The sequence below is a fragment of the Cetorhinus maximus genome, chromosome 23 (genome assembly GCF_964194155.1).
Source record: "Cetorhinus maximus chromosome 23, sCetMax3.hap1.1, whole genome shotgun sequence".
In the NCBI taxonomy this organism is placed as follows: domain Eukaryota; kingdom Metazoa; phylum Chordata; class Chondrichthyes; order Lamniformes; family Cetorhinidae; genus Cetorhinus; species Cetorhinus maximus.
The window spans coordinates 59,008,030-59,026,400 of NC_135901.1; the positions used below are offsets into that span (position 1 = coordinate 59,008,030).

At 43.4% G+C, this 18,371-nt stretch overlaps 1 protein-coding gene, 1 non-coding gene and 1 pseudogene across 2 annotated transcripts in view; all 3 read right to left on the reverse strand.

Annotated features, from left to right (window-relative positions):
• The window catches only part of LOC144698066 (uncharacterized), a 30,224-nt gene extending 18,582 nt beyond the window's left edge, over positions 1-11,642 (reverse strand). Inside the window, exon 1 of the mRNA XM_078569993.1 lies at positions 10,947-11,642. Within this exon, the coding sequence (XP_078426119.1) occupies positions 10,947-11,636 (690 nt within the window). The 5' untranslated portion in view covers positions 11,637-11,642. The remainder of the gene's footprint in view (positions 1-10,946) is intronic.
• trnav-uac (transfer RNA valine (anticodon UAC)) lies at positions 6,334-6,406 on the reverse strand. Its single transcript has one exon. It is a non-coding gene; the product is annotated as a tRNA-Val (tRNA).
• Positions 11,643-14,677: 3,035 nt separating the features above from the next.
• On the reverse strand, positions 14,678-14,795 carry LOC144698609 (U4 spliceosomal RNA; annotated as a pseudogene).
• Positions 14,796-18,371: the final 3,576 nt, after the last annotated feature.

An 18,371-nucleotide genomic window follows, 5' to 3' on the forward strand; every position in this document is an offset into this window, starting at 1 on the left:
TCCCCTTTTAACCCCCTGTAAAAGGAGTTTCCAAAATCCATCCCTGTGAGTTCAGGACAGAAATTCACAACATTCGCTCCTCCTGCTACCTGGACCAGGATGACCGCGCATGCGCCCTGTTGCACAGCCGCACCCACCACCCCCCCCCACCCCGCCCCCCCCGGGCCGAGCAGAGGGAGAGACCCAGCCATCTCCAGACTGTTCACTACAAACATGGGGCCGGTAGTTTCTGATTAAGGCTCTGCGGCCTGCACCAAATTATTATGAGACCTCCCTGCCCACTCCACTGGCTCCATTCCTCCTGCCCACCCACTAACTCTGTTGCTCTGCTGCCGTCGCCATTTGCTTAACCGCTCTCTGCAGCTCTGGTCACAAGACAGAACCACGCATGCGCAGATAGGAGACATCAATGCGCATGTGACAATCACACTACGTAATGCGCATGCGCCGCACGCCGAACTCTATATCAGGCATATTCTTTCCCGCTGTGAATGCTGGGTGACAGGTCCGCCATTAGAAGCCGATACTGTTTCATGATCCGATAATGACTGGAGATTTAGGGTCAAAATATAAAATTATCATATCAATTGAGGTAACAAAGTGCACATGCCTCTACCACACTTCTGTCCTGGGTGTAATTAACAACAGAACAAACCCTTACAGCTAGATGTCAATTCACTGGATTCTTAGCAGGTGAGGTGAAGAAGTTATTTTTCTTTCCACACACTGAACATTTAAACTCCGTCTTGCCAGTAAGAATGTGCCTATTGCGGCTTAAATCTTTTGAACTTTTAAAGTCTCTGGTGACTGGTGACCAAACTTTGCACACAAGAACTACCAGAATTTTCTCCATCAGATGTGACTGCTGCTGTGTCAACTCATCAGATGATCAAGTGAATCATTTCCACATTCAGCTGGTGAATAATGTTTTCACCGTGTGACTTTACCCAGGAGTGTGCAGCTCAGACTTGGATCTCAAATCCTTCTGGAAATATGTTCTACATTTTCATCCAAGGAAAAGAGAAAAGCGATGCTGTAAATCTGAAATAAACACAGGACATTTTGGAATTCGAAACAGGACTGGTAACGTCAGTGGAGAGAGACATATTTTTCCTCTCAGGTGTGTGAATTTTCAGCAGGGTTGTACTGAGTCAGTGCACAGACCTTAAAACATAACTCTGACTCTCAATCCACAGAAATTCCCAGATATTCCGAGTATTTTTATCATTTTCAGCCTTTATCTCTGGTCAACGACTTTGCTTCTGAAATGAACGTTGGATTTATTGGTGACTAAGTTATATTGATTCTTGTCTATCCGCAAGTGGAAACATCTTCCAAACACTTTTCTAATATTAACAGCTTCGATAAAGTCATCCCTCACCCTGCTTTCCAGAGAAAACATGTTTAACCTGTTCAATCGTTCTTGAATGTTATAACTTTTCAGTTCTGGCATCACTCCAGTAAATCTTTCTTGCACCTTTTACAGGGCTTCTGGATAAACATAATGATATGGAGATGGAGCATCCCTTTCAAAATAGGCACTTTTATCATGAGCCTGTTGTGTACCTTCTTGCAGTACATCGACTGAACAACATAAACTCACCCCAGCTCCGCTTTCTTCACATTGAAATCCAGTGTGAAAATATTAACAGTTTCAAAGGTGCACAAGATTCGAAGGAGAGTCTGGCTGTGGAGAATTGACACTGTGCATATTCCTGTAATCAGTATCTCAGACAATCAGGAAAATGAGCTCCTTTCAACCCATCCCGACTCAAAGCCTCGTGTCTTACATTCCCTGTCCCTGCTTTCCAGGGAAAAATTGGGTTCGTGAACTGACTTTGCCTGCATCAAGCAATTAATTGACCTGGGAGTTTAACGGGCACAGGGAGCCGGAGGCGAGGCAGGGATAGAAGCAGAAACAGCTGCAGCATGGAAGCGTTTAGAATTTGACGTGTGTAAGTTACTTTCAGTGATGAATTTCTGCCGTGTGTTCCGTTGTCAGTTTCACAGGAGCCGCAGTGATGATATTGGTGGGTTTTGGAAATTGCAAATTGTACATGAGCCGTTTGAACAGCAGGTCGAACATGTGCCAGCTCAAATTTTATTTAGGGGTATGTATGCGGTGTTTCATTTTTACAGGAAGGACGAGGAGGGACAGGATCGATATAAATTGCTGTGGGAAAAAGGTGGGATTATGACATTAGTTAAATTGCTCTTCCAGAGACCCGACACGGACACGATGGGCCGAATTTACTCCTTTTCTGCTGTAGGCATTTATGATTTTATACCAACAACATTAAACTGTGCAGAGGACCAGTCATCGTGGCCGAGTGGTTAAGGCGTTGGAGTCAAAATCCATTGGGGTTTTCCGCTTCCCATTTTCCCTGCTTTTAACTCGCTGTCTACAGAGTTAATTATCAGTTAAATTGAATCTAATCCAACCAAACATTCGAGAGTTTTCATATTTCCGTTCATTCACGAAAACAGTCATGAAACTAGCACTGGGAAATAGAACAAAAACAGAACCAGGTTGGTGTCATTCTTGCTTCCCTAAAGGACATTAGTGAACCAGATGGGTTCTTATGACAATTGTTCCATGGTCACCATTAGACTTTCAATTCCAGGTGGGATTCCAACCCTGGCCCCCAAAGAATTACCCTGTGTCTCTGGATTACTAGCCCAGTGACAATACAACTAAGCCACCACCTCCCTGATTCTTCACTCTTTCTCATAATAAAATTCAGCAAAATAATAACAGTTTTTAAAAAATGTTTCTTCTGGCAGCGGCTGATTGGGGAGTGTTGGGCTGGATAATTGCTGCATTTCCCTGTCTCACTCACTGTGGAGCTGAGGAAGAGAGAAAAATTGATGCGTTTGTTTGATCCAATAACTTCATATATTTCTATTGGGCTAGATGGAGGTACATGATCGTTTATTTTCTGTAAAATGAATATTCAGAATATTCTTTGAAATGAAAGTTCAGAAATGAAGATTGATGTGGGAACTCAGAGGGTAAAAGTCGAGCTTGGAGCGTTGGGCGATATTTTCCTGTGGTTTCAGAGCCACAGAGCCAGCCAGACCTGTGTGGTAATGAATGTTGATGGGGAGAAAACGACAACGGATTCACCCCTGGGTGGCCTCAAATCACCGATTTTTTTCAGTTCTCAGCTGAATGCACTGATCAATTGTGCAACAGAGACTGATGAAAGTTGACTCTTCGAGATACCCTAAAGTGAGTTAAAGCTTCAGATTGCTGCTACCAGAATGACAATTGTTCTCTATCAGTTTCATTCTCCCAAAATTAAATTTGGGACACTCATCGTGGATACATGGAAACAATCCCACCCACTGCAGACACATCCATGTCACCGGGAACCAGCTCTCCTACAACAGTTGCCGTCTCCCTTTGAAACTTTCAGTGTTTTGTCTGTTACCAAATATTCTGATTGTCCCGAAGCCAATAATTCTAAAGGGGTTTCTCTGTGACACAGCGAGTGGTTAGGATCTGGAATGCACTACCTGAGAGTATGGGGGAGGCAGATTCAATCGTGGATTTCAAAAGAGGATTGGACAGAAAATCCAGGTCTCTGGGCAAAAGGCGAGGTAGTGGGACCAGGCGAGTTAGTTTCCAGAAGAGTAAGAGGTCTCCCTTTTCAGACGGAGATGAGAAGTTTTTTTTCTCTCTCGGGGGGTCGTTAGTCTGTGGAATTATTTTCCTCAGAAAGCATTGGAGGCTGAGTCGTTGAATTTATTCAAGGCAGACTTAGACAGATTTTTGATAGATAAGGGAGTCAAGGGTTATGGCGGGCTGACAGGAAATTGGAGTTGAGCCCACAACCAGATCAGCCATGACCTTATTGAACAGGGCTGAATGGCCTATTCCTGATCCTGTTCCTGAGCCCTTTGTTGCTATGACACGGGCTGAATGGCCTCTATCTGTGGGGTAACTTTGGACCTGATATTATGATACTATGAGGGGCTCGGGAGGTAAAATGGACTATCTTGGTTATGTTGGTTATGTTGTAATTCAGTGCAAACACCACTCAAGGCAATGGTTAGTGTGCATTGAGTGGAGATAGCATGGTCGAGCGGTCTCAGGGGGTTGGGCTTAGACTCCATTCTCCTGTGTGTGTTGCCCTTTCAGTCACATCATCTCAGAATCGGCTCGAAGTCGGTGTCCTTTTAAGATCTTCATTTTGGTAGGAAGAACAAGGAGAGTCAGTGTAAATTGCAGGGTGACGGGAAGATGTGGAGCCGAATGCTCTCTGTCGCTGCTAGAACCGTTCTGGGATGTTATATGAACAACATTAAAATCACCATAAGGCCTGTAGTCGGGGCCAAGTGTTTCAAGTGATGGGCTTGAAATCCATTGGGGTCTCCTGAAGCAGGTTTGAGTCTGGCTGACTGCACATCTTCCTTTAGATGCCTCCAGGGTTAGTTATTGGTTAAATTGAATAAAAACCTTCCAAACACTCCCGTGTGCTTTACGTGCTTCCCTTCCGCGTTTCTTCATTTCCGTTCAGCTGCAAACATTTACTCAATTTGGAGTCTGGAAAGGAACAATAATTGGCCAAGTTGGTGTCGCCCTTGCTTTCTTGGTGTTTGCCTCTCCTTCGGCCTCTGTCACTCTCAGTGTAAATGTCTATTTGTGATCCTCTGTTTGTGTCAATGTGCTTCAGTTCCCTAAGGGGATGAACACATTTTTATCATCACGAGCTTTATTCACATGAGTTAAACTCAGAAGAAGCTGAGACACCAACTGGAAATCAGGATTTCTATCCTTGTATTTTGGAATATGAACGGCTTTAAATGCTAGTCCGGTTAGCTCAATCGATAGAACATGAAACTCTAAACTCCGGGGCCATGTATTTGAGCCCCACGCTAGGCGCCATTATTCCTGAAAACTTTGCAGCTTCCGTGGGTGATAGCCAGCTCTCCATTGCTCCAGCAGTATCACCGCTCAAACTGAGTCTTTCTCCGTCCCACTTTGTGAAAAATCGATTTGGTTGTTTCTGCGTTAAAATTGCCCTCTGCTTCACTGGAAGTTGTGACTGTTCAGTGCTGAGGATTTGGTGCTTTCACTGGCAATTCCCGGTCAAGGAAATCCTTTTCCTTACTACTGAGTGTACTGTCACAATGAACAGAAATTCCTGATTAAATGAAACCAGGTTTGGCAGCGTCTGTGGAGTGAGAAAGAGAGTTAATCTTCCAGCTGGATGATCTTTCATCAGAGCTGGAAAAGTCACAGATGTAACAGGTGGAAAACAAGTCCAGAGGCGAAAGGGAGTGAAAGGACAAAACGGAAGGACTGTGATAGGTTACAAGGCCTGAGACAGAAACTGACGAAAGGGATGATAGTGCAAAATATGGGTGGGAATGGGACAGATTTATCTTCCTGCTGTTCAAACTGGCAAAAATATCACTCTTGATCAACCAATCACAACTACCCTTTCAAAGTAACTTTCTATAATTGTTTCATTTCCATCCCCACTGCTGCTGCCTTCACAGTCATTCCATCATCGTCAACCCATTCCAGCAAAATCCACCTTCTTCACTTGTGTTCAGCTCTTCTGACGTCATGGGACTGAGTAAATTCAGTGAGAATTTTTTTGTCATTTGGCACAAGATTCGGAACCAGACCTGGGAGAGGTTTGTGTCGGTGTAAACAGTGAAATCTCCCCTATTACCGCTATATTTTGCCGTGAACCACCGTCTCTATAGTCAGTGATCTGCAGCCTGCCATGCCCTTCTCTCATTCCTTATCTTCACCTCTGAATTTGTTCGCTACCTGTTGCACGGGTGACATTTCCGGCGCTGATGCAATACTCCAGCTCCCACTCCACTGATTCAGGTGGAACTGATATGCGTTTTCAGTTTTCAATCAAGAAGTAATGCATATTTATATTAATCATTCTCATGACATTTATAAGCGCCGAACCCTAACCACTAGACCCCCAGGTTTGCAGCTTTACAGCCCGGCATTTCCATGCTTTCTGTGCCTTTTATTTTCATTTCAAACTTCTTTCAACAGACACTTTTCTCCGACAAAATGACACGTTTCTCTAGAACACAACCGACTTCTTCAGCCAATGACAACAGCGATTGCTGTTAGCTGGAGCAGCATTCATTGTCTCACAGTCCCGGATTGTCATTGGATCATTAAACAATAAAAATAGACAGAATTCGCCAATTCTCTTGTTACCCGGCGAGTTCCAACAGATAAGGCAAAGAGCAAGTGCAATACGGCTGTGAGACACTGCATTCAGCTAATATTCAACAACCAGAAGGAGCAACACAGCTTTTCCTCTTACTTAAATGAGCAAGTTGCAGTAACGTTTCTGCCCGGTTTCGAACCGGGGATCTTTCGCATGTAAGGTGAACGTGATAACCACTACACTACAGAAACTCCATTGATAAGAAGCCCAGTACATCTGACTACAATGCAATTCCGCAACAGCATTTTTGGGTCTTTGTTTTGAAGAAATGGAATTCGGTTGTTCTCATTAGGAATGCTGGAGACAGACTGATCAACAATGTCATCATCAAATGGCACAGCAGGTTGGATGGTCATTAGATCATCTCTACTGTGCCAGCTTCTTTTTTAAAGAGGAACCAATTCGTCTCAATATATTTCTCTCTCTCCATAAGTCTAATTTTTCTCTATTTCAAGTAACTGTCTAATTCACTTTTGAAGAAGGAGTTTCTGCAGAATCCATGCACAGTTTCCCTTAATTAACAAAGTTTCCCCGACTCAGTAACATGAAGATTTGGACTTGGGTTCCTTCCAGTCCCTCGAGGGGTGGATCTGAATCCCAGCGCTGCCACAGTTTAAGTCATATTCCCATTTTGGGGAACTTTAGGAATTCCCTTTCGGAGAACAAGAGGAGATTCTAGTTTAATATAGGGCGGGTTGTGAATGTTATTTTGTTTGGAAAAATGCGGAGAGGCCATACAAATATAAATTGTTGTGGGAGAAAGGCGGGTGTGTGGAATTGGTTGAGTTGTTCTTCCAGAGAGCCAGCACAGACACGATGGGCCGAGTGACTTATTTTGTAGCCATTTCTGATTTGACAAGAACACATTTGAGCTTGGAAGCTGCTGTTAGTCGCGGCTGAATGTTTAAGGTGATGGATTTCAAATCCATTGGTCTCTCCCCCTGTAGGTTTGAATCCCGCTGACTACAGTTCTCATTATTCCTCATTTTAACCAGGTGCCGCCAACCTCATCCCTGCGGCTCCTGTGAAACTGACAAGGGAACACACGGCAGAAATTCATCACTGAAAGTAACTGACACACATCAAATTCTGCCGCTTTCATGTCGCATCTTTTAACTCCCTGTTCTTCCTCTTAGACATTTCCAGGTCTATCAAATGTCATCCAGCTGGAACTTCAGCCTCCACCTCGTTTTACTGAATATGGTCGATTTTCCGTTAGCTTAAGTTAATAGGTGGCTCCATAGCTCAGTGGTTACATCACTTGTCTTGTAAGTCAGGGGGCGCGAGTTCAATCCTTTCTGGAACCTATGGATAACCTTCAGCTGAGATGGTGGTATTATGTGGAAAGCTGTGAGACTGCAGAACAATATAGAAGAAGCAAATTAATAAGTTAAAACATTGTGGATGTTGGTAATCTGTATTAAAAACAGAAAATGCTGGGAAAAACTCACCATCTGACAGCATCTGTGGAGAGAGAAACATAGTCAATGTCTCGAGTCTTTGTGACTCTTCGGAGCAAAAGAGAGACAGAAATGTGATGGAGTTTATACTGTTATATGAGGGGTTGGGTGGAGCAGGTGGGAAGGTCAGTGAGAGGTGGGGGCTCAGGAAGGGTTGACAAAGGAGTCAGGGACACAAGACAAAGGGAGTGTTAATGACAGCAGTTGGGGCGAAAAAAGATACTGATTGTGGCATAAAGGCAAGAAAGCAGAATGTGTGAATAGCAGAACAAGGATCAGCACTTTGTGAAAGAACAACTGACAGTTGGCCCTTTAGGGGCCTCCCTCCTCACTTTCCAAGGGCCAAAACACTCCTTTCAGGTGAAGCAGTGCTTCACTTGCACCCCCTTCAATTTGCTCCACTGCATTTGCTGTTCCCAATGCGGTCTCCTCTACATTGGAGAGACCAAATGCAGACTGGGTGACCACTTTGTGGAACACCTTCGGTCTGTGCGCAAGTATGACCCAGACCTTCCTGTCGTTTACCATTTCAACACCCCACCCTGGTCTCATGCCCACATGTCCGTCCTTGGCCTGCTGCAATGTTCCAGTGAAGCTCAACACAAACTGGAGGAACAGCACCTCATCTTCCGATTAGGCACTTTACAGCCTTCCGGACTGAATATTGAGTTGAACAACTTCAGACCGTGAACTCTCTCCTCTAATTTCACCCTTTTTAAAATCTCGCTATAAAAATATATTTTTATTTTTATTTACTTATTTTTATTAATTTATTCATTATTTTATCCCCCCTTTTATCCCCTTTTCTATCCTTTTTCCCCAACCACCGCACTTCCCCCCACCCCAGCCCAAAATAGAGCCATCTGTTCCTTGTTCCATGTTGCTCTTTCACAAAGTGCTGACCCTTATTCTTCTATTCACACATTCTGCTTCCTTACTTTTATGCCACTATCCGCACCTTCTTCAGCCCTGACCACTGCCATTAACACTCCCTTTGTCTTGTGTCCATGACACATTTGTCAATCTCTCCTCCACCCCCACCTATCACTGACCTTCTATCCAATCTCGCCTGCTCTACCCGCCCCACACCGCCCCCCTCCCCGCCCCCTCCCCTCCCCGCTTGAATAGCATATATTCTATCACTTTCTATTTCTTTTCAGGTCTGAAGGAGAGTCATACGGACTCGAAACGTTAACTCGGTTTCCCTCTCCACAGATTATGTCAGACCTGCTGAGTTTTGCCAGCATTTTCTGTTTTTATAATATATAAGAGGTGATTGGCTAACAAGATGACAGACGGAGAAAAATGTAGCAAAGTCTGAAGTTACTCACTTGGTCGTAAAAATAGTTTGAAAAAACAACAAAGCAGAGCATGTTTGAAGAGGTGAGAAACTTGTGCTGATGTTCAAAGAGACTTGGCTGTACCTGTACAAAGAACACAGAAAGTTGCATCAGTCTCTGCAGAACAATTGGTCAGCGCGTTCGGCAGTTAACTGTAAAGTTTGGTGGTTCAGAGGCGAAGCCGTGAATATTTTTCCCCCATCAACATTCAGTGTCACTCAGATCCGGGTTGTCAATGGCGGTAAGAACATTTTCCACAAATGTTGCCAGTTCCACTGTTCTTCAATGAGTTTCGATTCAGGAAACTTTCGGCGTGTAAAGCAAATTTGATAACTACTAGACGACAAAAACAACACGCAGCTCCTTGCAGAACGACGTAGAATGTCAAACTGTGCTGTCTTATTGCAATTCAGAACCTTGGTTTCAAACTGAGTTTCAAACAATCTAGACAGAATTAAACACACTGGTACCTATGAGAGGGAGTAAAATTAATGTGAAGAGAGAAATAGAAGCTGTATTTAGAAAATATCCACAAGGAGAATGCAGGTGAACAGAGAGCTGGAGAATCTTTAAAGTCCGTGCATGAAATTTTGTTTGAACCAGGTGTATTTATAACATGCCAATAACATAGATTGTGTGAGATGATCGGCAAGTGGGGAGGATGAATCTAAGATGATAGTTATCATATTTTAGTGGAAAAGTTTTGACATTTACTCTAGGTGGCAGCTCAAGGGTTTGAGTTGCTGATTCTGATCATTCTAGTTGCTTTAGTATGTTATGAACAGTTTGTCATTAAGAAACTAGGAAAACAAGCTCGGAGCTTAGAAATAGTGAGGTTAGTCAGAAATCAGTTGTGAGAAGTCAATAAGGATATTCCCTTCTCAAGGTGGGGAGATCTGTGAGAAAACACTGTCTAATAACCTCATAAAAACTTCGGAAATGCATTGAATATTATAGGAATATCTTTCTCCCTCTCGCTTAGGTACAAAGCTTCCTGGCTTGACAAACATAGGACAATACATCCCAATGTTACCTCATAGGAATGGACTCAGTAGTTACAGAACAGAATTTGTAGTGGTGACTGAAGACAAGGGCTTTGATCCTCCAATTTTTAATGGGAGGAAATTTGTGCTCATCCAGTACTGGATGTGGGATAAGCAGTTTGATAATTTAGCAACAGTGGGGAGGAATGGGGAGGAATGGTGGTGAGGTAGGGCTGGGTGTTGTCAGTGTACATGTGAAAACGAACGCGGTGCATTTGGATGATGTCACCTAGTGGCAGAATGAGGATGAGAAAGAGGAGGGGCCAAGGAAAGATCCTTTCTTTTAGGATGGGTCAGGATGGTGGATTTAAAGGTGAGAGGGACAGTACCAGAAGGGAGAGAGAACCATTAACCATCTCAACTAACATGGAGAAGTTGGATGGTCAGAAATTTAGTGAGAATAGGGTCAAGGGGGCAGGAGGTGGGTCTCATGGACAAGATGAGCACTGAGAGGGCATGAGGGGAGATTGCGGAGAAACTGGAGAAAGATGTGGGTTCAGGGCTCAGACAAGGGGGAACCTTAGAGACAGTTTGTCCCGGTCGGCTAGTTGAAAGGAGGGAAGCAGCAGAGGCAGCTGATCGGATTGTCTCAATCTTAGTGACAAAAAAGCTCCATGACCTCCTCACACTTGTTGTTGGAGGTGATGATGGAGGAAACAGGGAGAGGGAGAGCCCTTCAAAAGGAACTAGCTTGTATTAGAGAGATTAAAGGGTCTTGACACATGGTGAGTTTAACACAAAGCTGATTTATTTGATTTTATCCAGATTATCAACCTATATAACTGACCTGGAGTTTATTAACATCAGCAGAAAGAGACCTCAATGAACATGGTTCAGTCCTGGATGTGATTTCACAACAACATCCAATCACTGTAGTTACTTGTGAACTCGCTGGTGTCTCAGCAGGTTGGATGACTGAGTGAATCCCTTCCCACACTCGGAGCAGGTGTACGGCCTCTCACCACTGTGAACCCGCTGGTGTCTCAGCAGGTTGGATGACTGAGTGAATCCCTTCCCACACTCGGAGCAGGTGAACGGCCTCTCACCACTGTGAACCACCTGGTGTGTCAGCAGGTGGGATGCCTGAGTGAATCCCTTCCCACACCTGGAACAGGTGAATGGCCTCTCACCAGTGTGAAGTCGCTGGTGTGACAGCAGGTGGGATGCCTGAGTGAATCCCTTCCCACAGTTGGAGCAGGTGAATGGTCTCTCCCCAGTGTGGATCCGCTGGTGTTCAATGAAGTGAGATGACCACCTGAACCCAGTCCCACAGTGAGAGCAGCTGAACGGTCTCTCATCAGTGTGAACACGTTGATGGCACATCAGTTCACCAGAACTTTTAAAACACCTCCCACAGTCTGGGCATTTAAAAGGTCTCTTATCAGTGTGAACTCGCTGGTGTGTCTGCAGGCTGGATGACTGACTGAATCTCTTCCCACACTCAGAGCAGGTGAACGGTTTCTCCCCAGTGTGACTGCGTTGATGAGTTTCCAGCTCAGACGGGAATCTGAATCCCTTCCCACAATCTCCACATTTCCACGGTGTCTCCCCACTGTGAATGGTGCTTTTTCCTTCCATGTTCAAAATCCGATGATATTCAGGTCACAAATTAGGCGACTCGGTCAGATCCTGATGTGATGTTTGGTTTCAGTTTCCTGAATGAAAATATTCCCCTTCTAATGCCCTGTGAAATTGATTTAAAACAGAAAAAAGGGAGTGAGAGAGAACCCACAAAAACACAAAGACAGGTTGTGAAATTGAGCTGGATGCATCTGGGAATTTGTGGGGCTGGCACTAGCTAAAAGTGACCATAAAAGCTGCCAGATTGTCATAAAAATACAACTGCTTCACTTATGTCCTTCAGGGAAGGGGACCTGCCAACTGGTCTCAGCCTACACAATCTCTGGCCTACAAGGGTGGAGATGGAGGGAAAGGTGGGAGAGGCAGGGGGTGAGGGGATATCTAAACACAAGAACTTTGACAAAATCTCTAGATACTTCAACCTCCACCACCTAGAAGGACCAGGGTGGCAGGTGTATGTGAACACCATCACCTCCAATTTCCCCTCCAAGTCACACACCATCTTGACTTGTCTGGATGAACAGAAATTTCCTCAATTTCAATATCGGGAAGACTGAAGTCATTGTCTTTAATCTCCTCTATAAACGCCACTCCCTGACCATCAGCTCTATCTCTCTCCCTACCAACTATCTGAGGCTGAACCAGACTGTTCATAGGAACAGGAACAGGCCATACAGCCCATCGAGCCTCCTCTGCGATCAAAGTATTTTTCCCACATTATCCACATATATCCTTATGTAATTGCTCAACCTGTCATCCATTTCTTTGTTCCCTCTAGGCTTAACTATCCTAACACCTTCACATTCAGCTTCCCTGTAATCCAAAACTCTGCTTACTCGCACCAAGTCTTGTTCACCCATTACCCCTGTACTCACTGAATACAAAGGCTCTGGGTTAAGGAGAACCTCAAATTTAAATTGCTCATAATTGTTTTCAAATCCCTCCATGGTCTCTCCCTGCCTACCTCTGTAATCTCCTCCAGCCTAACAACCTTCCGAGATATCTACACTTCTCTAATTCCGACCTGCTCAGCATTCCTGATTTTAACTGCTCCACATTTGGTGTCTCCCCTTCAGTTTCCAAGGCCACAAGCTCTGGAATTTCCTCCCTAAACTTCTCCACCTCACTTTCCTCCTTTAAGATAATTCTTAAAACCTACCTCGTTTAGTAAACCTTTGTTCATCTGCTCTGATATCTCCCCATGTGGCTCGGTGTCAAATGTTGCTTTCTAACTTTCCTGTGAAACACCTTGGTATGTTCCATTACATAATAGAATTAATTAATTACCATTTCAGGGTGGGCAGAATCTGATGGTCAATATAGGTGCCAAAGTGGAACAGAAATGGACTATAGCTCAGGAAAAACAATTCCTGAAAGATACTGTGGGAAGATAAAGCTGGTGAGCCAGCAGCACATGGTCAGGGGATGGGCAGCAGTGGAAACCTCATTTAGACACAGTTGGCAGAAGGAACCATTAAAATCCTAAACATAGTTAAAATACACTCGTAATTAGTGACAGAGAAAGTTAGACAATGGCAGAGAGGTGATCAGGGAGGGTAGAGGTGAAACAGAGCAATAGATGGACATGGATTCAGATCCACTGTAAAGGAATCACACCAGCCCCAGAGTCATGAAATCTCTCCCAGATAACAGAGCGTAGAACTAAAAGCTTTAAATTGTAAATGAATAATCAAAAATACTCAACCTGAAACAATTTCAGTTTTTAAATTTAAAATCTCCTGCTGGATCCTGCAACTGGAAAGATATCAGAAGTACTGGAGTCAGAGAAAAATCTCCCAGTTGAGGAAATACCCGGGGAGCAGGGTGATGTCACCATGTAATTGTCGATGTGCGATGATGTCACAGTGTAATTGTTGATGTGTGATGATGTCACACACACGGACACAGAACATCTGGGTCTGTGCAAACCAGTGATCACCACACATTATGAAGGATGTGAGGGTCCTTGAGAGGGTGCGGAGGAAGATTTACCAGAATGGGTCGAGGGATGAGGGATTTTAGTTTTCAGGTTAAGTTGGAGAAACTGTGGTTATTCCCCTTGAAGCAAAGTGGATTGAGGAGAGATTTGATAGAGGAGTACAAGTTTATGATTGGTGTAGTTAAGGTAGCTAAAGAAAAACTGTTCACATTATTTTATCGTAAAAGGATTACAGGACACAGATTTAAGGTTTGGGGCAAGATCTACAGGGGGGAAGTGAGGAAGAAATTTTACACAGTGAGTGTTAATGATCTGGAACTCAATACTGACGTTCTGAGACCGATAATGTCCAGGTTACGACGAATTGAGTGACTCTGTCAGATCTTGATGTGATGTTTTATTTAAGTTTTCTTCGTCTGCAAATCCTTCCCATTTAATATCCTGTGAAAAGGAGATTATAGAAACATCCATCCCTGTCAGCCCAGGATAGAAATGCACAACATACTCTCCTCCTGCTACTGGACCAGGATAACCGCGCCTGCGCCCTGCTGCACAGCCGCTTCCCCCAGGCCGTGCAGAGGGAGAGATCCAGCCATTTCCGGTCTGTTCGATGCAAACGCAGAGCCGTTAGTTTCTTATTCAGGGTATGCAGCTTTTATCGAGTGTTTATGAAGCCTCCATTCCTGCCGCCCACCCACTAACTCTGTTTTTCTGCTGCAGTCGCCATTTTCCTAACCGCTCTCTGTGGCACCGGTCACAGGACAGCACTGCGCATGCTCAGGCAGGAGACCGCATGCGCGTGCCAATCATGCTCCGCTTTACGCATGCGTATAGCACTGGCGCAATGTTTAGGGCACATTCTGTACCGATCTGAATGCTGGGTGAGAGGTCCGCCATTGGAAGGCGATAGTCTTGCATGCAAAATTAGGCTTTATCATCCGATGATGATTGGAGTCATGGGGTCAAGCTATAAAATTAAGGAAAGAGTTCATGTTCTGAAGTTGTTGAACTCAATGTTAAGTCACCTCTTCACTGATACTACCTTCCCTGCTGAATATCAGCTCAGTTTACTTCACTATCTTTTAACATACATAAACAGTCTCCAAAGAGATTACCAAAAATTGCTAATGCTGACTTTGTTGCAAGTCACCATAGCGGGCTATTGGGAAAAGTTTTCAAAAACCCCATTGGCTACAATACTATCACTGCGCAAAGTGAACAAAGCTTTCCCGGACAACTGGTGGTCTATCAAACACAAACTGTTCACACTTGTGGTGACTAAAGTTAATTGATTTCAGTACATTGCACATTCTCACCTGAGATTGAGTTTATCAGTTATAAATTATTTGCTAAAATTACATCAGCAGATTGAAACATTATTTATCAGCCTGAATGTTGAAATGAGAAGGAAAGAATTGTGGGATGGGAATATACTAATCTTCTCAATGATACCTTGTGAAGTGAAATGATGTCCTGTCTGCAGGGTGCAGGTGTCCGAGCTCCCCCGAGGGTAGTTTAAACGGTTGTGTTAACCCACTCTAACATAACTAAAAGTAACACTATTTTGAACATTATTTATAAAAAATAATTTTACAAAACTCTGGACACAGTAATAGCTCCTTGTACATTTGACGCAATTCAGAGTCAGTGAAGGGGAGTGGGAGCAGGGAGAAGAGAGTTTTCTGTTTCATGTTGACGCATTGTACCCAGTTCAGACTCAGTGAAGGGGGTGGGGTTGGGGGGGGGGGGGGAGCGGGTGGGGAGGGCGGTGAGGGAGGGAGGGGGAAGCACAGGGAGAAGAGAGTTTCCTGCTTCATGTTGACACATTGTTGGGAACGGGACAGAGCAGTCCTGATGAATCATGCACCCCCAGCTGCTGATGCTGCTGTGTACTTCCACCTTTGTTTTTTACTTTTAAATTTCAGAATTCATCTTGTGCAATTATCATTTTTACAGACCCGTATTTTAATTGATTCCAGCCTTGTTTTCAAGGTGATTGATAGTTTTTTTTTTGTTTTATGTATTCATAGATGGAATGTGAGACAGCATTTATGTTCCATCACTAATTGCCTTTGAGAAGGTGGTGGTGACCAGCCTTCTTGAACCGCTGCAGTCCATGTGGTATAGGTGTACACACCGTGTTGTTAGAGAGGACTTAATTATGATACAAATTAATTTGCTTAATTATTATATAACCTTTCAGAGCCAATAATTAAACCTGGTTCAAAGAAATTAAAGCAATATGTTACTCAAAGGGTACTGAAAAAGATAGTTATTCATGTAGTGATGTTAAACAATACGCTTTTATTTAATTGATTTATTAAACTGTGTGTGCGCTCCACCTGTGTTCTCCAACCCATCTTTTGAAGACGCCAGATGACCAAAGACAGCAATCAAATTTAAATCAGCAACCTCGAATTTTATATTCATCACCTTTCAGCATCAGGTGAGTTTTTTTCTGTGCTATATAAACTTCACAAAATCCAAAGGAAGACATTTTATTAAATGGAGGTGACTTCCATCCCATCTTAACTGGATATCCTTAATTATTGTTCATGTGTCCTCTGAAGGCTGAAGCACATTTGTAACATTTAACTGTTAAACTGGCCTCTGAGTTTAAAATCACTGCTGTAAATGGAGAAATCCAAATAAGATGACAGTTGTAGCTGTTTGTAAATATTAGGCTCCAGGTCAGTAGCTGGAATTGTTTATTTTAAGATTTTGTATGAGTAACACATTGTGACATTCATTGTGTGATGTTTGACGTGTAACTTATGGACACTGGCCCAATACTTTATGCATATTTGTAAAGTTAAATACTGGTCTGTTTTATAATGAGAGGTGCAATAACCACATAGTGTTCGATTTCTTATTTTGAATGGAAAGGTAGGGCTGTTTTCAGGATATGCTGTCTTTGTAAAGCTGGGACAACTGTACGAGTAATCCAGAGGCCCAGGCTAATGCTCTGAGAACACGGGTTCAAAACCCACCAAGGCAGCTGGTGGAATCTAAATTCAATTAATAAATCTGTAATCACCAGCTAGTTAACAATGAGACTATCATCGGTTTTCATAAAAAATACATCTGATTACACATGCCCTTTAGGGAAGGAAATCTGTCATCTTTATCTGGTCTGGCCTACATGTGACTGATAACCACAGAATCTGAATGGCACAGAAGGAGGACATTCGGCCCATCGTCTCTGCACCGGCTCTCCAAATGAGCATTATGACCAGTGCCAGTGACCTGCATTTTCCTTGTACCCCTGCACATTGTTACTATTCAAATAATCATCTAATGCCCTCTTGAATAAATAAGATAAATAAAATAAGGATAAGAAAAAGTGCTCAGAGCAACTGATTTTCTGATGGTAATTTAACCTGGAATCACTGTGTGTGATATTAACCTGTTAATAATTAACACATTCCCATGACATCCCAGCTTACCAAAGTCTGTCCCAATCCATATGAATGATAAATGGATTCTCAGAGCAATGGGAAACTAATTTATTCATGAAGCTTCATCTACTGTGCACAATATTTCATGCTGCCATTTATGCATTGATGCATTTTTGACATCCAAAAGTTTCAGAAATATTATCAAATAGAATCAGACTGTCACCTCCAACAAGTCCATGTTGGTGTTTAGACTCCCTAGCAGAATTAGTCCTAAGCTCACAGGCCCGCCAAACCACCACGATCTTTCTCCCTCTGTCATTCACTCACCTTCTTAACCTGTTCTTCTATGTTTCCTTGGTCTCTGCTTCAATCACTGACTCCGTTAATACATTTCATAGTCTCCATGTAGTAAACAGCTCATCCAGCTCAGGAATAGGGCCCAAATGTTCAAGTATCTCTCCCTAGCTGTACTTCCACACACGAGGCAGAATGCCACTGACTGAGCTGGATCCTTTCTGTCCCCTCAGCTCCAATCCCACCGTGTGGAGCTGAACAACAACAATTTTCACTGATTGACATTTAACCCAATAAAACACCGCAAAGCACTTCACAGGAAGCATTCCCAAAGTTTGATTGTGACCCACCCAGAAGGAGATATTAGGATGGGTGGCCAGAAGCTTGATAAAAGGGGTAAGTTTTAAGCAGCATCTTAAAGGAGGGGAGAGAGTGACAGAGGCAGAGAGTTTGAGGGAGCGAATTCCATCATTTGGAGCCTTGGCAGCTCAAAGTGAATGAAAGATGACGGTGAGATGAAATTGTTGCTGAGAGCTGAATAGTGAATTGGCTGTAAATTTCTGAAATGGTATGATCCAGTTTTCAGAAGTGGGTCAAATTGCGGAGTCACAGGAAAGTACAACACAGACAGAAGCAGCTTGACCCATTGTGTCTGCACTGGCAGTGTAGTCAATCCCATTTCCCCACCCTTTCCCCACACAGGAGGCAGTTTGACCCACTGTGTCTACACTAGCAGCACAGTCAGTCCTACTTTCCCACCCTTTCCTCACGTTGCTGCAGAATGTCCTCCTTCTCGTTTCCCCTTTTCAAGACTGCAGTTCATTCTGTTTGCATTATCCTATTAGGCAGTGATTTCCAAATGCCAAATGATTGTTTTAAAAAAAACAACACTTCTCATCTTGTTACCTGATACTTCAGACACTCTTCTTAAATTGGTTATCATCTGTTATCGACCCTTCATCCATTTGAAGCATTTTCTCTTTAATTTCTCTATCTGAACTTTTCATGATTTTAATAAGCTCAAACACAATTCCTCTTACCCTTCTCGGCTTTAAGAAGAACAACCACAGATTCTTCGGTCTATGAACTGAACTATATTTT